General features: G+C 33.0%; 1 protein-coding gene across 1 annotated transcript; it reads right to left on the bottom strand.

The window, feature by feature from the left end:
* Positions 1-12357: 12357 nt before the first annotated feature.
* Positions 12358-14039, bottom strand: LOC111996165 (RING-H2 finger protein ATL16). Its single transcript, XM_024028116.2, has one exon. The coding sequence runs from the start codon at positions 13593-13595 to the stop codon at positions 12525-12527; it is 1071 nt and encodes a 356-aa protein (XP_023883884.2). The 5' UTR covers positions 13596-14039; the 3' UTR covers positions 12358-12524.
* Positions 14040-25759: the final 11720 nt, after the last annotated feature.

Genomic DNA, 25759 nt, shown 5'->3' with positions numbered 1-25759 from the left:
AAACTTACAGATACTTGATCTTTACAATGAGATCAAGCCCAAATAGATCTATCATTTTCATGATAGATTTCGCATTTTCCTCAAACTTAAGGTGGCTAATCTTGGACTAGCTTGACTTTGGAGAGAAGCATGTAGGAAGTGACTAGGAGAGTGAGGGACTTGGTTAAAATGTCTAAAATTCATTCATCGAAAGGGACAAATTGAAGTTGGAGAAGACCGTGAAGGAAATGATGACACTCTAATTATTATATTACAATATAATAGCATCACAGATAAAGACTCTCATAGTATCTCTAATGGTGTAGCTAAATGCATAAAAATCTCTATAATAGAGAATGACACCATAAAAAGAGTCCCCAATGGATTCTCTATACCTGGAATTGTTTTTGGCTCCTGAATAGTAGCTCATCAAATTTGATGGGCTACTGTTCATTCTTCAAATGTTTTTTTTTCCTATTATAATAATTATGTGTTAAATAAAAAAATGTTGGAAGATGTGTAATTGTTAAAAAAAAGAATAAATAATGAATAAAGAAGTAATAATTAAATGGAATAGAGAATCTGTTGGAAAATAAATTTGAAAAAGTGGGTAAATAAAAGCTAAAAGTTACTATTCATTCTCCAAACAATACAAAATTTGATGAATTTGCTGAAGATGCTCTCATGTCCTTAAGAAGAGAACACAATCAAATGGGCTCAGTAGTGGTGTCAGCAAAAAAACACTGTATTCAACCTCAATATTGGATCAAGTAATAACAATTATGATTGATAAAGTACTTATTTTAAATCAGAGAGAAGAGGGGAAATAAAAAATGATTGATAAAGCATACATAAAAGCTATCATGCTTGAGAATGTTACCAAGAAAGTAGACTTTTACAAATTTTGTAGTAATAGAGAGCCAAATGTGAAGCATTTTTTTTCTTTGTGGTGTTTGTAGCTAGAAATTGAAATTTGAACTTGCCTTGCATAACTAGAAACAAAGTTTTCCTCCAAACTAGTTTGGTGAGAAACTCTACAAACTCCTCATATATCTCTATATTGAGTGTGAATTTTGAAAATCTAAACATTAGATTACATGTTCTTATTATATTCTTTATGCATGTAAAATTTCAAGAAGGTTTTGGGGCAAGGGCAAGTATTGGAGACCCTCCTTCAAACCCACCCAATTATATTTGAAATGTTAAAAAAATATTTTTATAAGTATTTTTTTTATATGGCATATAAATGATCTTTAGTCTTTAAACTTCAAATTTACTATGTTTTTAGTGTTGTATTATTGAATTTATATTTATATGTTTTAGGATTAAATTGTTTACCATGTTTAGTTGTTACGTTGTTATGTTTAAATTGTTGTATTATTATACTTTAAGAAGATTTTGTAATGTTAGAACTTGATTTTGATGTTTTATGAGTTTTAATTTATTGTATGATATATGTTAAATCAAATTTTAATAAATTATAAAATAAATAATTGAGTGAGCAGAGGATGGGAGGGGTAGGGGGTAGGGGCAAAAAGCCTACCAGAAGCGAGGGTAGGGTTAGGGTGGGGGTGGGGGACTGGAAAATAGGAAACCCGCCCCAACATCCCTAGTTGTAAAGTTGGATAGGAGCACTCTACTTTCCAAGTTATGGGCAGAACAACCAAAAGCCCTAGCCCTTAGGTCCCAAGCACTCTTCCTAACTTGGACAAGGAAAGGAGCCAAACCACATAGAGCAATCCTCTTATAACAGAATCACCCTTTTGGTCTATAACCACATGGAGGATGATCAGGGTTGGCCCCAAACATTTTGGGGCCTAATGTGACAATTAAAATTGGGCATTTTTTTATATGTATTAATTAAATTAATATTTATTTAATATTTTTATATTATAATATATTTCACTTAAAATCTTTTTTTTTTTTTTTTTTTTTTTTTTTTAATAAATTCGGAATTAAAAGAAAATAAGAAAAATCTAAAAAAAAAAAAAAAAAAAAGAAGAAAGAAAGAAAGAAAGAAAGAAAGAAAGAAAACATTAAGGGAACGATGTCGTCACAGCCACCGCGAAGAAGTCATTGTCAAGATCGACAATGGAGATTCCTCGGCGATGAAAGCCTTTGAAACTGGCGGCAAGATTTGGAGAGAGAATAGTTTCGAGTTTTGGAAAGGCCAAGACAAGTTGGGTTTTGATTTCATGCGACACGGTAGCAACAGCTATAATAGTAATACGGTGGTGGAGGAGGAGAAAGATCCACTATTTTCAAGTCCCCCCTCAAAGCGACGCCCTCGAGGAAGCTCCGAGTGTTGTTTCAAGAAACCGAATCTTCAACCCTCACCCCCAACAAAAATAATAGCAACTCAATACGATGCCGTTTTAGCAGCAATGACAACAATAACAACAATAACAACAACAACCACCACAATGATGTGGTGACATGGACATCAAATGCGTCATTTTAGAGGAAATCAAGCTTGTTGAGAGCGAAAACTTGTTCGAGATTGATGGACTTGCTGCTCACTGAAATGGAAAAGCGGTCGAGTTAGGTGCCTAGGTCGGGTCAGGTCCGATTCGAGATGTTGCAGAAAATGGACGACGAAGACAACGACTCATTTTTGGAAGATGATATGTCTAATGAGTTCAAAGGTGGGAATGTAAATGCATGACTATTTTGCAATTACATGGACTATTTTGCAATTTTTTTTTTTTCAAATTCTTCTTATTTTCTTTTAATTCTGAATTTATATTTAAAAAAAGAAAAAAGAAAAAAGAAAAAAGAAAAAAAAAAAGCAAAACAGCATCGTTTCAAGCATATCTAACAACAGCACTAATTGAGTTGTAACAGAGCATTGAATTGACAAAAATTGAAAATTAGAGGACTGAATTGACAAAACTAAAAGTTAGAGAACTGAAATGAAAAACAGTAAAAGTTAGAGGGTCAGTTTTGCATTTTTGCCTTAAATTTTTGTATTCAAGTTCTTCTAAATATATTTTTTTCAATGACATAGCTATATTAAGTGAATTAGCTATATTATTTTAAAAATATTATATTTTGAAGATATGATAATATAACTATTTTGAAGTTCATAATCAAGATTTTTTTTCATTGCAAAATTGGACATCATTATGGTTATTTTCATTGTTATCTTGCAATTTTATCATTTCATTATCTTCTTACTCTTTTTGGTGAATTTCTTACTCATTTGTGATATTTTTATCTAAATTTGTGCTGTAATTTATCTATTGATCTTTTTGAGACTCAATTAATTAATTTTTCATGTCCAGATACATTTTTGCTAGTAGACATTTCAAATCAAAAAATATTTACAAATAAAAGAAACACTACCAATAATATATTTATATAACTTGAATAAAAGGTAATTTCCAAACGTAAAGCAATAAAACTTGACATATAGAAAGTACTATTGTAGCTTTACCGAATAATAAGTATCTAGCAATCTCAACCTACATAAATAAAGACATATTCATTATATTATTCAATGAATTAAAACTAATAAAAATAATATATATTTATTCTAAATATCCACTTTGGTACTATAATGTGTACAAGAAAAAAAAAATTGTGCTACAATGTGTGGTATTCTTCCCTCACACATGTATAATGTTTTATTTTGTTTTTCCTTTAGTATTATTATTTCATTTTGTTATTTGTTTTTTGATTTTTTTTTTTTTTTGCTTTAGTCTTAGTGTAGTCCATGACTACTAATACACAACAAAATGCGAGTCAAAATCTTTTATCCCACTTTTCCTGTACCACTATATACTCCACAAATAAAAATATGCCACATATACATCTAATTTATTAAATACAAAATTTATGTCTTTTATTATTTCAATTTTCTAAAATAAACAAATAAATAACCGATCATATTTAGGTAATTGAAATAATAGAAGGCATAAATTTAGCATTTAATAAATTAGATGGATATGTGGCATGTTTTTATTTGTAGAGTATATAGTGATGTAGGAAAAGTGGGACAAAAGATTTTGACTAAAAAAAATGCAAGATTTGGTAAAAGTAATCCTATAACAAAAAATATTAAAAAAAAAAAAAAACAAAAAAACCCAGCCCACAGCCACAAGTCGTAAAGTTTTAATAGCAATCAATATCATCAGTCATCACTCAACAGCCATAACCCACAAGTTCCACCCACTGACCCCTGAGATTTATAATATTTGAAATAAAAAAACCCACACATCAGAGAGAGATACTTCAGCCGTGAGGGTGAGCAGTAAAGGATAGACTAGATCGAAGAAAAAGTGGAACCACCGACGGAAGAGATTTAACTTTTGAGATTAGTGACCACTAACCAGTGAAGAGGAAGAATGGGATGCAAAAATTGCAAAGGTAGAGCTAAGAGAGGTAGAGAGCAAGATTAAAAAGAGAGAGAAATGGTATGGGCAAAATTTTGGGATTTGTGATTTTTGTGTGGGTTTATTTGGGGATTTTTTAGAAAACAACTACAAAACCTAAACAATATTATTAGTTAGGCAACGTTTCAAACATATTGCATTTCTATGTGTAAAAAATGATTACAAAGGACTCGATTTCCTTATCTACGCACCCACCAAAAAATAGATATGAACAGTAAAATTGACTCTTCTGAAGTCGAATTGTTAGAAATGCAATATGTTTGAAACGTTGCCTAACTAATAATATTGTTTGAGTTTTGTAGTTATTTTCTAAAAAATCCCGTTTATTTGTGATTGTTTTGTGAGTAATTTTCTTAGACCGGATTTGCATTTTATTTGCTTGTAAATTTTGTTTTGTCTAGAGGTTAAAGATGTTATATTTGAGACAATTAATTTTGTTTAAACTAAAGAATTTTGGTCTTGTTCTTTGGTCAAAATGATGGTGTAGATTTGTTTTTGGGTTTAATCAAGAACCAAATATATATATATATATATATATTTTTTTTTTTCTAATACTCTCTTTTTTTCAAAAGTTTTGGGCTCCCTTCCACTTGGGGCCTTAGGCAATGACCTAACTGGCCTAGTGGAAATGCTGGTCCTGAGAATGATAGGAAATTAAGCAGATGAAAAACACATATTGCTCATATCAACGCATTTAACCGATTCTCCCCTAGGAAAAGTATTATCCATATTAGTTTAGTATATCTTTATAAGATCACAATTTTTAATTGAAAATTTAAATCAAGTTATGTTTTGAGCCACATATTAAACAGATTTACACATTTTTTTAATCTAGAAAATTTGTTAGATTAGTGAGCGTCAATTACTTTAGTTCATAAAAATATTTGGTACCGAATCCTTTCTAATGGAAGAGGCTAATGGACATTCAATGACCACTGAAAAAAAGAAAAGAAAAGAAAAGATTTTTACGTTTTAATATAAATTCTTACACACCAATGACCTTTGTCTACTAATACTTTTCTCCCTTTCTAATGGAAAATTATGATCATGATCATCCAATTTTTGTTAGCTGCAACCATACCCTTAAATGTTTTCTTCATAATCATATGGAAGTTGAAGTTGGGTTTCCTAGAATATACGTTCCAACTAAAAAAGAGGATGCTATACAAAAACTGACGCTATACAAGCCGATGGGATCTCTTTATCTTCTTGTTTTCCCTCTGAATTTTAACTCTACAGATCTAGGTGAATTTTAGTGTGAGAGTAGCATAGCATAAGCTAATGTTCCCCTAGTGATAGGGCATGAACCTCAACATACCCCGAACCACTGTAAGAGTGTGACAGATGATAATGTTATCCTTGCCCATACTTTAGCACATGGCAATCAGGCCTAGGAAAATTTGACTAATAAGCATATCGCATAGACTTGTAGAGCCAATTCATAACAAAACTTAAATTTGAAAAAATAAAAGATTATAAGGCACTGTTTTGTTTGAAAATGAGATAGTAAACCAATGTAGAATTAAAACATGGTTTGCTTTGCAGTAAACCAATAATAAGACACTAGCCTTTGAGCACGCACGTGAGACTCTTCTATTTTTTGAGTAAAATTTAATAATTTGCATCAATTATAATTTAAGATTACTACATTTTTCAATCACAAAATACTTAGGGGTGTGATGAAAAAATATTTCATCCACAAACGCATAACACTCATCACACTCCTAAGTATTTTTGTGATTGGAAAATGTAGTGACCCCAAATTATAATTTATGCAAATTATTAAATTTCACCCAAAAAAATAGAAGAGTTACTAAGCACATGTGTGAGTCCATGCTCAGAGGCTAGTATTTCTTTAACAAAATATCACAATACCAAATATCACAAATAGCTAAACATGAATTAATGAAATTAGTCAAAATTAAAGCTACTAAAAGTATCTAATAGGCTACCACTTTATTTGAAAACTCAAAGTAAAATACAAATTCTACAAACTCAATGGAAAAATACCGTCTAAAATAAAAAGAGCCTCTATAAATTATTACGTGTGGGCAATGAAGCTTTTTTTTTTTTTTTTTTTTAATGAATTTAGTGTCATAATTTTTCAAGGTAAATTTTTTAGTTACTTTTTTTTAGTCACATTCAAAACTTAAGCATTAGGAAATGGTTCTACATCCCAAGATTTTTTAAATAATAATTTGATAGTTACAATAATGGAAGAGAGGAGTTCAAAACCTTAGTAATAAATTTGATATCAAATCATGAGAGACACATTTCATCTATGACTTTGTTTTCTCTTTTAAAATAAATATTTTAGCTTCCTTTAGGGTACATGCCCAAATATAATGTTTAGTAGTGTTATTAGAACTGTGATCATATAAATCTTTCACATTTAATCTAATAAATTCTTTACAACGAGAAAGCCTTGCCATTAATGTTTTCAACAATACTACAAATATAACATCAACCCATCAAGGTGAAATGTTGTGAATAATTTGGTGAAGCACAACCAAAACTACTCTTCTCAATCTACTTGGTTAACCTACAAATAAGTTAAATAGTGGGTCATTATTTGAAGGGAAAAGCAAAAATTTACATAAGATAAAAGATTTAAAACAGAAATATGGGAAGAAAAAACTAACCTACAATCGGTACTGATGATGCTCGAGATCGTCAGTCAAAATGTTCGTCTAGAATGGTGTTGTCCTATGTCAACCTAACCTTGAGAAGATAGATGGTGAAAGGAAGAAGTGTGGTGCCTGCTACAGAGCCTCTGATACTAAAGTTAGAATGGCTAGAATAAGAATAGTAATGCTAGAATATCAATCACAGTGAACTAGAGTTTGTGTACCCTTTGTCAGGTCTCGAGAATGGATATATATAGGCGCTTTCTCCTTCCTTCTAGCCGTTGGTTTTTCCTAATGGTGGTATCATTGCCGAATCTATAACGCCCTGTAGGGTGTTAAATGGATGGGTATATCTCTAATGGTACGGAACGTTCATTATTGTCCTTGTAAGGCTTTGTCGTGATTGAGGGACGATGGCCTTGTCTTCACCAGGTAATTTACCCGGGCTAGGCTAATCTTAGGGTCATCTTCGTCCATTGTTCTTTCCAGATGGACGAATATATTTCGGGACTATCAGGTACAAAATTAAATTACACACAAATTAATTCAAAAAAATGATGTAAAATGAAAACTTATCTCGCATTTCACCTGAAATTTGACCAACATCACCCAATGCAACGGACTAAAGCATCATTAGAATCAATAAATCATACATCCAAGTAAGTTAATTTTTGCACATTGAAAAACATAAAAGTAAAAGGTTGGATTGATTTCCAACTAAATACAATGAGTAATGAGATATGTAAAGCCTTATCTTTCAAACACTTAGATAGTCAGATTTATTACAGAAATCAAGTGAAAATGTAAAGACCAAATAGATCAATAGGAAGCAACAACCGAAGTTTTTTTTTTTTTTTATTAATGTTTAGACAATTTTTCACACCTTTGTATAATGCGATCAATGAATAAAAGCAAAGATTAAATGCAAAAAGGTTTACTTTTTAACTTTTCTAATTTCTAATTAACCACAAAATATAAATATAATCCCAAAGATATTGAGAGTGAGAATTTTATCTTGTATAGGAATGAAAAAAATAAAAGAAAGAGAATGTGTGAGATAGAAAGAAAGAGATGTAATACTAGATGCAAATTGCTATCTTCGATCATAGCCTGTCCACCAAACCTAATGAAATTACACCTTCATCATTGAAAACCATTGAAAGAGACTCAAATAAACACCAATTAACTTCATAATAGAGGAGAAAGTGAATAATTAAATTTTTTATATATTAAAAACGAGAGATATCAACCTAGATAGGAAATGTAAGCATCAGAAGTTTATTTGTAGGCTGTTCCTCATAGAAAAAGAGAAATAGATGTCCATTAAAAAAAGAAAAGAAAAAAAAGGAGAGAAATAGATCAATCTGTGGGGTTGGTGACTTTTTTATGGGATAAGTCTTCAATTTGTTGAAGATAATTATGAGAAGTTTTGGTTAATTTTAAATTTTAAATAAAGAATGGTGAAACATGTGATGATAATGGGTGAAAAGGAGGAAATCAGATAAAAGTGGATTAGTGGGAGGGAAGAGGGGAAAATGGAAGTGTAGTGATATTGGGCCCAAGAGCTCACTATCTATGTATACACTGGGCCTGGGCCCAATCTGAGGACGTAAGGTTGTCCGAGGATGAGTAAACATGGTCAAGGGAGTCCGTGTTAGTAATTGGAGGAGTCAGTTTTGGTCATAGGGACTCGGGAGGGTAGGCCGAAGATGAATACCTCCTGGGCTAATCAAAGTTGAAGTCAGAAGAGGCGGTCTGCCATCCAAGGGAACACTCCAGGAAAGTTCTATTAATACGAATATGCATTACAGGAACGCAAGACAAGGAGGAATCCAGAAATATCTAAGGAGAAAGTTGCTATCATCACATTGAATGCTATACAGCTAACTTTCTGGCTGCATTAATGTGGAGAAGACCCCTAAACAGTGTTGCATTGGCTACCCCAATGCATAGAAGGCCTGAGAGAGTGCCCGATGGGACAAGCACTCGAGTAGAAGTTTGGATGGTCAACAAGTGGAGGGCCAAGATCGTCTAAAGAGAACTATATAATGGAAGAGACCCTCCATGAAGAAGAGATTTCGAAAGAAAGAGAAAACATTGTAGCATCAAGAACTGATTTTGTAATCAAACCTGAAAGAAACATATAAGAACTAATCTCCTTAGACTGTGCCAAGGACGATTTTCTTTAGTATAAACTCGTTTATTTTCATTCTCTTGTAATCTAAACTGATTTTAGTGATTTTCTGATTCGTTGAAGCCCAATTTTTCCAACCCACTATCTACAAATTCATTGTTTTGAGTTTTTTGGGCCTAAGTCCATCCACCTTTAGGCTAGGAACTCAAATCTAGTCCTTACAAGAAATATATATATATATATATAAATTATGAAAGGAAAACAAAAGTTTTGTTTTGTAAGTGGGGTGAGAAGTGTTTTTTTGTTATTAGAAACAGGCATGGGAATTTTTTTTTCCTGTTTAGTGGAAAGTTAAAAAGGAGATTTTTGTGGTAATTTTTTGTGTTTTTGAATTATGTTGGATTACAGTTTTAACCTCAATTTTTTTTAAAAAAAAAGTATGGCAAATGTGTTTTTACAAAGAAACTGTGTATTTTTTTTTAATTTTAATTTTTTTTTTATAAATGGATAAAGCAATCTAAAAACCATTAGGAGAGTGGTCCTTTTTTTTTATTTTTTTATTTTTTTTATTTTTAATGAGAGTGGTCTTGTTTTGTAGGCAGTGTTTTAGTGAGAGTTAAAAATGTATTTTTACCAAAATTTTCCCTTGCTTATACCTGGAGTGTAGGGGTATTTTGGAACAAAAAAAATTTGGGTCCAAATAGGGGAAACCCCTTAAATAGTAGTATATATATTTTGATACTAGAGTAGGTCCTAATTAATAAATATATTGTATTGTAAGGAACAGATTTGAATTCCCAGCCCACTACGTGGATGGACTTAGGCTCAAAAAACCCAAAACAATGAATTTATAAAGAATGTGTTGGAAAACTGAGTTTTAGTTAATCAAACAAATGCTAGAATGAGTTCAGATGATAAGAGAATGAAATGAAGAATAATTGTATTGAAGAAAAATAGTCCTCGGCAAAAGTCCGAGGATGTCTGTTCTTATATATTGTTCTCAAATTTGATTACAAATTTAGTTCCTGGAAGCTACAGTATTTTTCTCTTCAATTCACGATCTTTTCATCTTGTTGCCTTCTTCTCCTTTTATATCCTCTTTCCTTCTTATTCCCACCTCACACGTGTATACTGAAGGGTTGGTGTTGATATTTATCCCATCAGCCCCTCTCCTATGTCATCATATAGTAGCTGTAAGGCTAAAACAACACTATTCAGGTATCACCTTCACATTAATGCGGTTAGAGAGTTAGCTGCAGTGCATTTAATGCGGAGGCAGCAACTTTCTCCTTAAATATTTTAGGGTACTTTCCTATCCGATACCTCTACAGTACTTATCAACAACAACGAGACTTCTTGGAACATCACCCTGAGTGATAGACAACCCCTTCAGACTTTAGACCTCGGCATCAGTCAGTCGAGGTTGTATTTACCCTCAGCCCACCTTCTCGAGCCATTATGGTCAAAGTTAACCTCTATTTACTAATACAATCTTTTCTAATAAAGATTCCTTTTTCTCGGACAACCCCTTGTCCTCAGATTGGGCTACAGACTCGTAACACGAACAAATGATGGGCTTTCGGGCCCAATATCCCTACATGTATATAAAATTAACAACTTTCACATATGTATATTTACAAAATAATTTTTTAGGAGAACTTATCATCTTTTAAACTCTAACGAGTATACAAAAACTGTTTAGTTTAATCTTAATCATGTACAAAAAATGAATTAGAGAAAACAAAAATTACCTTGTCTTTATAACTGCTAGACCAATTAACAAATTCTATTGGTTTTTAAGAGCATCATTGGACTAACTCAAATATTTGGGAGGGGGGGGGGACTTCTATTTTTACTGCTAGACCAATTAACAAATTCTATTGGTTTTTAAGAGCATCATTGGACTAACTCAAATATTTGGGAGGGGGGGGGGACTTCTATTTTTTTAGCTTAATATTTAAAGTTTTTAATACTTATACATAATATAAAATAATTTTTTAAAATTTTTGGGGGGCATGACCCCTAGCCTTGCTATAGCTCCGCCCCTAATGAGACATGAAAGCTGTGTTTTTTTGACACATTGATGCTGCAACCTCCCACAAATTTCAACTTGTAGCTACAGGACATTGCTTTTACAACTCACATCTCTCAGGATTAACATTGTTTAAGATTTTGGCTTTGCCTATTTAGAAATATGGGCACGTTCAAATTTGGTATGAATCTAAGAATGTTTCACGAAGTTGTATAAAATTGTGGAGTTACTTAAATTATCGCCTAGCGCGATCCTTGAATAGATCCGCACTAATATTTTTAGTACTTCAACAGCCTTGCAGTGGAGCCATGGAGTACTTGAAAAAAGGTGAATCAGGGTTGACTTGGGAACTTTTGATTTCAAATTAATAATATTAAGACAAATGATCATAAACAAGAGACTTGAGGATGGATTTTAAATTTTAGGGGAAAAACAAAAACACTACAGTTATAACTTAGTTCTTTCAATTATTGGTGTTATGAGCATCTACATAAAATAAGGTTGCGTTCAATTGGATAGAAGATATTTTTCTATTGTAAAATAATTTTAGGTGAAAATATTTTTTAGTGTTTAGTTGTATTCTTGTAATGCTATGAAAAATCGGTAATGACGCAAACCAGCCGCGATCAATGATGAGATATAATGCCTAAACTGATTATAATCTCTTTTTGTTCTAACATTGGAGATATTATACAGTTTTAATCATAGATAAAGATGATTCAGATTCGTGCTTGCTGAACAATAATGTGATTATCGAACAAGAACCATTACCAACCATTTATGACCAGACTATTCCTCCCCTTCTAACAACAGCATTATTGACACACGAAGTTGGTGGCTTTGTGATTGATGCAATAGAGGAGGACCCCTCTTTTCCTACTTCCCAATTAATGGAATGGGACCTCTCCTTTCTACACTTTATTCTCCGAAGACTCTAACCTTGGATGCTCCCTTGTTGGTCAGTGGCCTCTGCCATTTAATTCTTCCCCCGCCAAAGGCTTCAACATTGTTGTTCTTTATGGGACCTCTTTGTTTCTCTAACCAATGATACAAATAGACTAAATTAAATTAACGTTGAAAAATAAATACAAAAAGAGGTTATTTCAGCAATGATGCTAATAATCATGGCTGTGCAAGTCATTTGGAACACATTGGACCAGACCCAAAACCCCATGCCATCATACACTCAAATTAAATAATCAAATAAAGCTCTATTTTTTTTTTTTCAAATTTCAATTGAATGTTTCTATTTGACAAATCCTATGTCCTCTCAATGATACAACTGGAATCTCTAAATCACAAAAACACTAAGAAAATTAAGAGCCAAAACAAAGAAAAGAAGAAAAGGAAAAGAGGTTCTATGGCTCCAGATAAACAGGTAGAATAGCACTTCTTGACTTACTACCGTGCCCAAAAGAGAAAAATGATCTTTTTACTCTACTACTGCAACCTTCAATGGGACTATTGACTTCACTGACTTGCGTGTTCTGTCTTAAGGCCTCTTGAATCGCTAAGTAGAGCTGGCGGTCAGTGGATGAGTCCATTGAGAAAGACCTCCTAATGGGTTGGATTGAAAATTGTTCATCTTTGCCTCTAATATCAATGCATTCATCTCCCATGCTTGTAACCTTATGAAACTTCCTTCCCTTTTTTTGCACAGCTCTCTGTTCCAACTTCCTTGGCGAAGGACTAATAGAACGCGACGATAATTCTCTTGAATTCGACCTTTCTTGCGTTCCAAGCAATGTTTGATCAGGAGAATGGTCATTACCCAACTCAATCACCACAAAATCTTCATCCCCACCAATGAGATTATCGGTATACGGTGTTGGATCCTCAGGGGTAGAGCTTGGAGCAAGAATTAGATCGGTTTGGAACCGTGACAATGTGGCCGAAATGCTTGTTCTACAAAGTGGGCAATTAGCATTGCTTTGAAGCCAAACATCAATGCAGTCAATATGGAACACATGACTACAGTTTGGTATGATTCTCAGCTTCTCATCCTCTTGGAACTCATTCAAGCAAACTGCACATTCACATAAGTTTCTTTCTCCAAAGTCCTTATTACCTTCTTTCTTGAACTTAAATATTGGGATTGATCGGATCACCGACTCGTCCAGTCCTCGAGTCTGTATCCCCGGAGAGTAGACCATCAAAGGCTCTTCGTTGCGGCGTCTTGATAGCGAAAAGCGTCTTAGAATATCAATACGATGCCAATTGAGGCAGCATTTGATGACAAAGATGTAGTAGCTGACAAGCAAGAAAGCTGTGGCTATGATTCCAATTATAGCAACGGCTATAATGGGGAAACTGCTACCTGAAGAATGCAAGCTAGACCCAAAGAATGAGCTTCCACCTCCAGGACTTGTGCTTGGTGAAAGAGCTTGTGAGTCATGGATCATGTAGCTTTTTCTTACAATAAGATCCATGACAAAGAAATGGGTTTTCTTAGATCTTCAATATATACAGAACACACACAAAGATATGTAGGAAAGTTGACTAGGTAAGACTTAAAGATACAAACTTTGGCATAAATGAACAAGCTGTTCGGGAAAGAGTAAAAGAAAATGAGAGAATTAAAGAGCTCTTTTTTTTCTTGGTTATGTCAATTAAAGAGCTCAACTAGCTAGAGAGAAAAGCAGCTTTGAATTGATGGTGAAATTTTTTGGAAAACAGACATAAGAGAAAATCAATGAAAGATGGAGTGGTGGAGAAAGAAGCAGAATGGAAGAAACCCAGATGGGCTATAAATGAGGTTGGTTTTGTGGAATTCAATGAAATATGAAAATGTGCTGAAACTTTTTTAATGGTGGAGTCTGAGCTTTAGACTAGTACGTAGTTGGTGAATTTCTCTTGGGTTCCCACGAGAAGTTGGCTAGAAATATTGTTCAAAGTGCCTCGATTATTGTACTCTTTTTTTATATGTAACAGACACGTCTGGCCCAAATAGAAAAAACAGATATTACAGAATGGTCGGCTCTCTATTATGAATGATGGGGCTTTACAAATATGCGTATCAACTGGTGGGGGACAATGATGCATGATAAGTAAAACAAAAACTAAAATGTATGTATGATGCATCTTAGGTAATTAGTTTGCTTCTCGAAAAAAAAAAAAGGTCATTAGCTTATTTAGTGAGTATCTCATTGTTCCATAATTAAGATAAGTGTGACAGGTTCCATTTAGTAGTTAGGACACCAATCAATCAGTACCATATCATGAATGCATGTATGATGCATCTTTGGTAATTAGTTTACATAGGTAGTATCTCGTTGTGAGATGCTCATCCGCAAATTTTGGTGGGATCAAAGGGGTGATAGACGAAAGATTCACTAGAAGAAGTGGGAAGTTTTGTGTCAACCAAAGTTGGAAGGGGGTTTAGGCTTTAAAGACTTACGTAAGTTTAATGAAGCAATGTTGGCCAAACAAGTGTGGAGATTAATCCATGATACAAATTCCATATTTGACAAAGTTTTCAAAGCTAAATATTTCCCTCATAGTTCGATCTTTGAAGCAAAAGTCAGCATCGGGTTCCTTTGCTTGGAAAAGTATTTTGTTTGCTAGAAAACTTATTGAGAAGGAAGCTCGGTGGAGGGTTGGAGATGATAAGTCTATAAGGATTTTTCATGACTCTTGGTTACTGAATTCACCAAAGGGTAAAGTGGCTTCCCCTCAAAAGTTATTAGCACCTGATTCCACGGTAGATACACTCATTGATGCCCAAACAGGTTGGTGGAATAATCACCTCATTGATCTTTGCTTCTATCTACTTGAAGTTACGCTTATAAAGTCCTTGCCTTTGTGTACCGTTCCTCAACCCAGCATCCTTATCTGGCCTAAAGAAAACTTTGGTATTTATTCTGTGAAATCAGGGTACAAAAGTCTCATGGAAGTTGTTGCCCTTGATACTGTTAGACCAACAGTTTCTACTGCACAGAAGTCTTTTTGGAAAAATATTTGGAAATTGAACGTACCGGGGAAAATCAAGCATTTCTTATGGAAGTCATGCACGAATTCTCTACCCTCAAAAGAAAATTTGAAGAAAAGAGCCATTCCTATCGATCCCATCTGCCACCTCTGCTCAAAGGATAATGAATCTGTTCTCCACGCTTTATGGGGCTATGAGAAGGTGCAAATGGTTTGGGCAACTAATTTTAGCTAGGTAGACAACAACTAAGCTGCCTCAGGTTCTTTCTCTGATTTAGTATAGCTGATCCAGGAAAAACCTCACCAAGTTCTGTTGTTCAGCATCACAACGTGGTCTATCTGGCACCATAGAAATAAATCTCGCATCTAGGAACCTTCTTTGCCGTTGGATAGAATTCCAGGTTTCACACGAGACTATCTTCAAATCTTCAAGACTCAAGGATCTCAAGCAAATCACTCCACGGGCAGTTGACATCCCTCTCAAAAGCTTTGGTGTTCTCCACCTCAGGATTGCTTCAAGACCAATTATGACAGAGCAATGTTCGATGGATCAGATGAAGCCGGCCTCAGTATAGTCATCCAAAATTTCGGAGGCCAAGTTATGGCCGCTCTGTCCGAAAATATCAAGAAACCACCTTCAGTTGTGGCTTTGGAGTTACTGGCAGCAAGAAGAGCAGCATCCTTGGTTTCTGAAATAGGTTTCTAGCAATCTTGTTTTGAGGGTGATTCGGAGGTTGTAGTAAAGTCTCTACGTGGTAGTGATATGTTGTTGGTCATATTATAAAAGACACTTTGTCTTATGTTAGTTTGTTACAAAGCTATTCTCTCTCTCATGTCAATAGGCATGGCAATGCAGTCGCACACGCCTTAGCTCAGAAAGCAAGACTTTCCTTCCTTTTACAAGTCTGGATGGAGTCTGTTTCACCAGATTTAGATGCCGTTACTTTGGCTGACTTAAAGCCCCTTCATAAATGATATGAAAGTATTTTCTTCTCAAAAAAGAAAAGAAAAAAGGAAAAAAAAAGATAGTATCTCATTGTACCATAATTAAGACAAGTGTAAGTGTGTAACAGGTTCCATTTAGTACTCCAATCAATCAGTGCCATATCATCAATGTTGTTGGTGAAGATTCTATGAAACAAGTCATTCTGATTTACCGTTCATAAAAAAGAAAAAAAAAAAGTCATTCTGATTTAATAAAAAAAGTCATTCTGATTATTTTATTTTTGTTTTCAAAAACTAACACAATTAATATGCATTCAGTACCATTGTACAAATTGCAATCACCATTGTCCTAGTCCTATATAGGTTTGTTGCCCAAGTACTAATGTACTATAATTGTTTTTTTTTTTTGGATGAATAGGTACTATAACTGTATTAGTACTCCACTATAGAACAACTTTAACAGCCTCTAAATGATAGTAATAAGACTAACCCAATCAAGATGCACGAATTATCAAAATTAAACAATGAATGGGTGTGGGGGAAGGGGTGGGATGGTTTAGAGAGAAAATGATTTAAAAGTCCTTGACTTTTCATATACTCATCCATTCTTAATCATTATCAATCAAAAAAGTAAAAAGTGTTACACCCACATGCAAAGCATCATTGAATTTCCTATAGTCCCGGCCAACCGATCGAGAACGTAGATTGTTGTGTATGTTGAGCTAGCATTCACACATCATGTGTCTCCCCCCGCTACTCTAATTTGAAAATCTACACAAAAAGCATCAAAGTGCCCTATGCTTTTTGCTTATTTAAAAAAAAAAAAAAAGTACCCTATGCTTTTAAGATTTTTGTTGGGATCTAAGTTATCTTTATTTTTGGGATTTTTGTTTTGTTGACAGACATTAAGGGCTTGTTTGGTGGTGGCTTTTAAATAACAGTTTTTAGTATTTAAATAATAATAACACTTTTGACATATATTTTTATAATATTTAAACATGTATTTCCACAACACTAAAAACTGAATAACAATACTTAAAGAGTAATGCTACAGACACAAATTATTTTACAACATTTTTACAAACTGCTGACGTGGCAAATTTTTACTAGTTCTAATATGAGTTTATCACAAACATCACATTTTTACTTGCAATAACTATTTGGAAAATACTAAAACCACATCAACAGTTTGTAAAATTGTTGTAAAACAGTTTGTGTCTGTAGTAATACTCATACTTAAACACTACTACCATACAGGCCTTAATTATTTAGTCCACAATCTTGCTTGTTGGGCAGCTTGTTATAAGTGAGATGGGTCTTTAAACATCTAGGTCTTATTTAATAATAGATTTCTAGTAACGTTGTTGTTTTATGAAAATACATATAGATAAAAAAAGTATATAAAAATACATATAATATTATTTAAACATTAAAAATTATTGTTTAACCCACATTACTAAACACTCTCCAATTCTCTTTCTGCCTAAATCTTCTTTCGGGTTCTAAAGATAAGTTTGGGTCCCCCATCCTTTTGCTTTAATATATAATTTTTTTGAATAAATACTCTTACACACTATATAGTACGTAGCCGCGAGTGGGTAACCATTACTACCCAACTTTTTAAAAAAGAAATATCCAATTTTTATTTAATAATAAAAAGAAAGCTTTCTATACTTTTTGGCATAAATTGGTTGGCATAAATTCTGGTGGGCCAATCTTAAACCTTTTCGTCAAGCAAAGGTAAAATAGATATCTCATAGAAAATTCAGTACAATCCTAAAAGAGAACACAATTAAAGCAGATCCGACACTATCCATACTTGCCTGTTGACAATCCATAGAAGGACAAACTACTTAGGTAAGAAAACAGCAACAGTCGCTCTTCTTTTTCAAAAAAGTGTTTTGTTCTATACACTGCAGTCAAAGGTTGAGGGCTCTGCCAAAGAAACTTCCCTAGCTTTTCTCTAAAATTTCAATGTATTTGAAGTTTTTTGTTCACATCAACATCACCTCAAACGTTTAGAATTTAGAAATCAAAAAAGCTGAAACCCTCTTTTTGTTCATTTGAAGAATGTTGCCATCATTAAATAAGCAAGATTGAGCGTGCTTTATGGGGGCTAACTCGTTGCAGAGTACTCGATATGTTTATCGCATATTGTTAATTTGGCAAAGATTTTTATTGTAAATAAATCTAATTATACATTTTGGAATCTTGAAGAAATTCTTGCTGCAAACCAAAAGAGAAGTGCATGACAGACTATATAAATTTTTGTATGTAGATCTATTTAGTTTTGATGTGGTACTTGACTATAATCATAAATTTTCAAAACCGCTCATGCATTTCACAATAAATTTTCTTCTTAACGGATGTACTCAGATCGTTCATAATTTCAAGCTAGAACAGATCAGCATTGGTTACTACTTCAGCATCAGTTATTACAACGAGAAATACAACATGCACCACATTCTATATATGACAAATTATTATCAATTGAATTTGCTTGCTTGCCAGTCAAACTAGTATTTAGTTTTCACACTTCTATCAATTCACCTGATGTAGGTAAAATGCCCTTATTAAATTAGTTCTCATTTTGCACTCCCAAGTCCAATTCAAACAACCCATCATGTACAGTATTGGTCTGCAAGTTAGTTGACTTTTACACCTCACAATGAAGTGATGATATGCTAATTAATTAATAAAATGTGAGTCATAATAAAATTATTATAAATATATTTAGTTAATTAGATGCTTCTCCTTCAATTTGATGATACCTTTTAACTAATAATACCCACGGTGTCCTAAGTAATGCAATAGACTATAATGATCAGATGGTTTTGCAAATAACAAGAAGAACAGTAAATTGGACCACTGGTGAAGAATACCAAGACTAAGAAAGAAAAAATAATTTGAAGTACACAACTACACATTTAATAAATAGAATCAGATTTAATAAAAAGAATATAAATTTAAATCAGTGAGGCACATGGGTGAAGGCAATACAACTGATTATTAACAGTTCTATTGGGGTGAGAGATAGAGAAGTCAGTGAAAAATCCTTGAATACTTCAAATGTGAAATTTGTAACATGATTGTCAGTTGACTAGGTCCTTTCAAATGTTTTGCTTTTTATTTAAAAAAAAAAATCCCCACTTTTAATTCTAGTTTTGAGTTTTTTTTTTTTTTTTTTTTTTTTTTTTTTTTTTGCATTTGGCTTTATTTTTATAATATTTTAGTTAGATGTCTTGTTTACAAAATTATTTAGCAAATTAGTATCTCGAGTGTTTAAAACTCGAATTACAAGATAGAAATCGAGTTTTTAAAACTTGAGTTCCAAGAGGTGGTAACCAAAAAATTCCACGTGGAACTCAAGTTTTTAAGACTTGAATTCCACCGTTTACTTTCCCCTCACCTATGCTGCTTATTCTTCCCCTGTTCTTCTTTCCTTCAACCCGTGATTCTTCTTTGTCGAATTTGCGTTCTCCAACCCGTGATTCTTCTTCGTCGGATCTGCATTCTCTAGAGAGGTTTTTAGATCTGGTACTGCTTCTTCTTCCCCTGTTCTGCTTCTTCTTCCCATTTTTGGTTCTTCGTCTTCATTGACATCTTTGTTCGTCTTCTTCTTTGGAACTCGAGACTTTAAGACTTGAGTTCCATGTGGCAAAAACTTGTTCATCTCAGCAATCAGAACTCGAGTCTTTAAGGCTTGATTTTTCCACTGAACTCGAGCCTCATAGGCTCGAGATGTTATTTTACTCATTTCTTTCAATTCTTACTAACAATATATTGTGGCAAACAGCTGCTATTCTGTGAATTTCCTCCTAGTTTTGACCACAAAACAGAGGAAGAAATGGCAATTTTTTTTTTGGCATGGAATTAGAAAAGGCTGAAGAGGCAGTCATAAACTGCCATGTGTACGACTGTGGTAAATCATGTGCGTTCCTATTGGGGTTTGCAAACACGTGACTTCACGAGCTAACTGAAGATCTTAAACTAAACTGGGCTGCAGTACTGTACTACACCACATGTTTTCCCTTTCAGTTTTTCTTACATCTATAAATGTACCAACTACAGTTGAAAATAAGTGCCTTTCTGCTTATAACTTAGTTTTTTGCCTTTTAATTTGTATTAATAGTTTTTAAAAATTTTATTTTATTTTTCATATTTTTAAAATATAAATTTAATTTAACATACTTTCAGCAATATTTTTTTTAACAAAATGTTAAATAAATTGTTTCCAAACAAAATTGTTAAATTGCTTCGAACTTAAAAAAAAAAAAAAAAATGGTGCATGTGCTGTCACGTGTTTTAGAAACCGTCCATGCAACGTTTCTTACGCATGGCTTACGCAGTCGGTACACAGTCAAAGTGTCAATCCTCAAACGTTGACAAAATTGAGGATTTTTGTGATGTATTTTTTTTTTTTTTTTTTTTAATTTTGGATAACTGTGATCTTTTTAATTATTTCTGTCCAGAATCTCCAGATACTTATAAAAGATCAAATTTTCAATTACAGAAATTTCAATTACAATTAGGTTTAATTAATATTCAAATCTACGTTTAATTAACATATGGTTGTCACAATGGATCAATTTGATCAATGCAAAATGTGAATGAGAGATTTTGGCTCGAATATTTTTATGGACACATTTTGTCACATACTTTGAGACTTCCACTACCCTGTGTAAAAACTAATTCAATGACACGTATACTTGGTAAAGTGTGTACAAAGAGTGTGTATGTCTAGAATTTTTATTTTAGCCCATCTCATGCTATTGTTAAACTTGGTAAAGCAAGGTTTGCTAATAAAATTGCCAGGGACTTGTTCCTAGGGAGCACATCTTATCATTGGTTATTCATGCTTGTACGAAGAATTGAAGAAGGATGCCAAAATTTGACCCAAGATTTGGCTGCATAAATAGGAGACCTGTAACTACTAAATATTAAATTCCTAAAAAATGATGTTAGAAAGGAGTTTTACCTAAGTAACCATTTATAAAAGTTGACACAGGTGCAATGCAATCCAGGCTTGTATGTGTGGTGTGCAATTGTGAAAAATTTTGTCAGAAAAGAATAATTAGTAGAATAATCCCAAAGAACAAAGCTATCTTGTAGGTGTTCATAGCCTAGGTCTTTGAACATGAATCTTTCCTTTAATTGGGGGAGCATTGAGTACAAAAACTATACACTCATGTGATCAAATTGAACGTTGCAATGTAACTAATAAAATATCAACTCAAAATCGGTCAAGAGTTGATCACATATTCTTGATTTAAGTTGAATACACTTATTAGTCAAACATAATCAAATGATATACATTGTTTAACTTTGACCAATGCGTGTGTTTTCAAATTTTTTTTTTTCCTTGATTTGGCCGGGTTTCAGAACACGAGAAAGTTTTCATTAATTGAGCAAATTACATAACCACCATGACGATATAAATGAATCAATTTATCATCTTTAAAAAAATATATTTAAAAGCTCCAATTTATTCTACTTAGATTGCATTTGCATTGGCTTAAAAAATCAGTTTTTTTTTTTTTTTTACTATTAATTAGTTTATTTTTGCTACTATTTAGTTTATTTTTATTACTATTCATAAATCTCATTACACTTTTTAGTACTATTCATCAGACACAATATACTATTTCAGCTATATTTGAACTTTATTTACAGTATGTTTAACAAAAACTTTTTAATTTCAGCTAAATAAGTTGTTTTCAAACGGACTCTTAGAGAGTACCTTGCTCCCTCTTGGTCATATGTACATGGAGCACAAGAACGTGGGCTACAAATTTTGTACCACATTTTTGTGTTTTACTACTAGTGATATATATCAAGCCTAATAATCTAGGTTTAAGCACAACTATTGTTAGAGTCTATTTGGAATCCACTTATTTTGCTAAAACTGAAAATTTTTTACTGAAAATATTATAGATAAAGGTAAAAGTTAGCTGAAATAGTATAGTGGGACTTATGAATAGTATCAAAAAGTATAGTAGGACCCATGAATAGTAGTAAAAATAAGCTGAATAGTAAAATAAACTAGCTTTTTAAGTGAGAGCCAAACACACACTTATGTTGCATTTAGCATTGGCTTAAAAAGCTAGTTTTTTTTTTTTTTTTTTTTTTTACTATTTAGCTTATTTTTGCTATTATTTTTGAGTCTCATTGCATTTTTTGGTACTATTCATGGGTTCTACTATACTATTTCAGCTATCTTTAAGTTTTATCTACAGTACTTTTAGTAAAACATTTTCAGTTTAAGCTAAATAAGCTGTTCCAAAACAAACTCTTACAGTGTGCAAGTTAAGAATCTTAATTGCACAACAACTCAATTAACTATTATATATTGTATGGTTAGTCTAAGATTTAATCTATTATATATTTGCCCATATTAAGTTCATTTTAACACTGGACTTGAGCATATAGTCAACATGTAGGCCTTAAGGGTTTTCCTCTATAGCAGTAGACCACTAGGCCTAATCACATAATTCTTTATGTATTTTTGTGTTTATTTTTTATGGTTCTGCATCTTCATCTATTTTTATATCTCCTTTAATCTATTTAACAATTTTATTCTCCACTATTTTAATTGTGGTTTGTCAAGTACATATCTGATTTTTTTTTTTGAATTTAAAAATTTTGTTATTTTCTAAGAAAAGTAAAAAAGAATACATAACAAGTTATAACTAGTGGAGTATAAAGTGGAATACAAAAAATAGTTTAGCTGATTTGTATATTTCTTATCATTGAGTTGTTTATTTATTTATTTTTGCTGAATAAATCTTATCATTGATGACTCATGCTTGTCCAAACATTGAAATAGAAGTGAATGATGGGTGCTAAAATTGAGTAGTTCTAGGATTACATATTATTTCTTATTGCCATAGTTCTAATGTGGTAGATTGTGAGTGGTTGTTTATCAATTACACATGAATCTGCCATTTTTCAATCACCATTCAAACTCTCCTAATTCACAATTATGGCAAAAAAGTTGTGAGATAAATTATGGTATTAGATTTTCTCGCCAAAATTTGACCCACGAGGTCGAGTGAATATTAAATTGTTAGTTAATGGTGTAGGTAGGAAGTCTACCAAATGATCCATTTATAGAAGTTGTCATAGGGTGCAATCTACAATGCAATCCATGGCCTGTACATTTCGTAGGTTCCTAAAACATCTTATATTGTTTTGTGTGGGACTGCATCGAGAAAAATTTTGTGAAAAAGGAATAGTGTAGGGATGCATTGTGAAAATTTTTGTGAAAAAGGAATAGTTAGCACAATAATCCCAAAGGAATAGTTAGCACAATAATCCCAAAGAAAAAAACTATGGTGCAGGTATTCATAGGTCTCTTAACATGAATCTTCTCTTTATTTGGTGAGCATTGAGTACAAAAACACGAATAGAACATTGTAATGTAACTATAAACTATCAACTCAAAATCATTTTACTAGAGTTTTGTGATTAAATTGGCAATTTTTGGTGTTTTTAACGAAGATATTCAAAATTCAAATTCCCTACTCCAACCCTACCCCCATTGTAACTAAAAAAACTAAAAAAAAAAAAAATCTGGGGGGGGGGGGGGGGGGCGCAGAAGACACAAGAAATAACATGTGTTTTCATTAATTGGGCAGTTTGCAGTAATCACCAAATGGATGATGAGCTGGCTGTTAGGTAATCACTAATGGAAACTTAAGTGTTTGTGAAACTGCACACTAATTGGTTAAAGTTGAAGCTCAATAATGCTTTTAAAACATGTTTGGTAACTAACTATTGTTGAAAAAGTCAATTTGGTTTTTAACCAAACTTTTCTCCCCTTGACTTTTTGTGGTCTTGGAAAGTAAAAGTTACCAACTTACGTTTCCTCACGTAAGATCTTAAACCTTTCATATTAGTTCTGCTGTTTTAAGTAGGGGATTTCTTTCTTTCTTTTCTTTCTTTTTTCTTTTCTTCTCTTTTTCTGATTCTCTCAACTATTATAGGTTGGTTGTTGTTTCTTTTCTTTGATCAGATTTATAAGGTCTGTATTTACCATGGATATAGCACTGGAGGAGTTGTGGAAAAAATTCCATCTCTTAGAGGAAGAAAAAGGTGTTTTGGTGGTCAGTTCTCAAGAGGTGGCCTCATCGAAGGAACATGCTCAGTTCAGTATCTTGTTCAAGCTACAATCTACTAAGGAATTTAATATGGAGGCATTCAAATCAACCACTCAAAAACTTTGGTTTGGTTCATAGGGAGTCACTATTAAAGAGGTTGGAAAAAAATCTTTTTCTGGTTATCTTTGTTAATAGAGAAGACATGCTGGATGTCCTTGATAGAAGCCGATGGTCCAATAGAAAGCTTATCTTATTAAAGCATTTCAATGGAGATATTAGTCCAAGTAGTGTCTCCTTTCAATACTCTCCCTTTTGGATTCGGTTTTTCAACATCCCAATCAAAAGAATGAATACTACCGTTGGTAACCGTATTGCGAAGGAGATTGGAATTTTGTTGGTGATAGACACTCCAAAGAGTGGCCTTGCTTGGGGTCCTTTTCTTAGGATTCAGGTAGATATAGACATCACAAAACCTCTTATGAGGGAAAAAATGATTCGCATTGAAGAGATGGAGGATGTTTGGGTATTTTTTAAGTATGAGAGGCTACCTACATTTTTTTATCGATGTGGTATACTGGGTCATCAGGAGTGTGAGTGTCAGGGGATTAATAAAGGGTGCTTCCATACAAATGATGACATGCTTCAATTTGGTCCTTGGCTACGAGCTATAGCCCCAAAAACCAATCATAAAAAAGAAAACTCTAGTCCGCATAGATATAGTGATGTTGAAATAGAAGATACTTTTCTTTCTGATAAGGAAGATGATGCAATTGGGGGTGATAAATTTTGTCAGCAAACACTGAAAATGCCATCTGCCGATGAGTTCATCGGAAAGATGACTAGAGGACACCTAGCCATGGTAAGAAACTCGGGGGAACACAAAGATTCAAACTGCCATGATAGGCTAAAAATGTATTGACACATTGTGATAAATTAATTGATTAATTAGCCAAGTTTATTAATTAATCAAATTAACATGCAAACGCGTGGTAACACAAACAATTCACTAATTAAACTAAGTGCAGCGGAGAATAAATTGACACGGTGTTTTGTTTACAAATGGGAAAAATCTATACGGCAAAAACTCCACCAAGTGATTTTAAGGTCACCACTCTTGAGAATCCATTATCATCACAACAAGTGGTTATAAGTAAAGGAATTCTAGTACCTTTTACTAACCCACAGTTGAACCCTTTTCCCAATACTCAATTGGACTTGTTTTGTAGTGATAATCTCTCCTTTTGTTGCATGGCTCTTAGTACGTGACTAACCAATTGCGTGGATCTTAGTATGCGACTTCAATCACCAATTAAAGAAGGTTGTTGGCTGCAAAGTTATTCAATTCATCCACACGGAGAAGATCTAGAAGTTGCTTGGTTACAAAACCCTACATTGTACGAACACAGCAACTTCTTCACAAGAATGATGAACTAGGGCAAATTCTGTCTCCGGTCACAATTTGTTTTAATAAACTTTGCTTAATACTTGTGTAACTTGTGTCTACTTTGAGGACCCTTAAAATAATCATTTTATATGTTTAGGGTTGTGAGAAAAGAAAGCCTAAACACATAATCACAAATTAGAGTTAAAACAAAATTGAAAATTTGTTTTTCTTAAACCTT

The sequence above is a fragment of the Quercus suber genome, unplaced genomic scaffold (assembly GCF_002906115.3).
Source record: "Quercus suber isolate HL8 unplaced genomic scaffold, Cork oak 2.0 scaffold_270, whole genome shotgun sequence".
Lineage (NCBI taxonomy): Eukaryota > Viridiplantae > Streptophyta > Magnoliopsida > Fagales > Fagaceae > Quercus > Quercus suber.
The sequence above is the reverse complement of the archived record's forward strand: the minus strand, read 5'-3'. Positions and strand labels throughout refer to the sequence as shown.

Bases quoted from the DNA above. Each gene is read 5' to 3' on its own strand.
- LOC111996165 (XM_024028116.2), bottom strand. From the start codon at position 13,595: ATGGATCTTATTGTAAGAAAAAGCTACATGATCCATGACTCACAAGCT.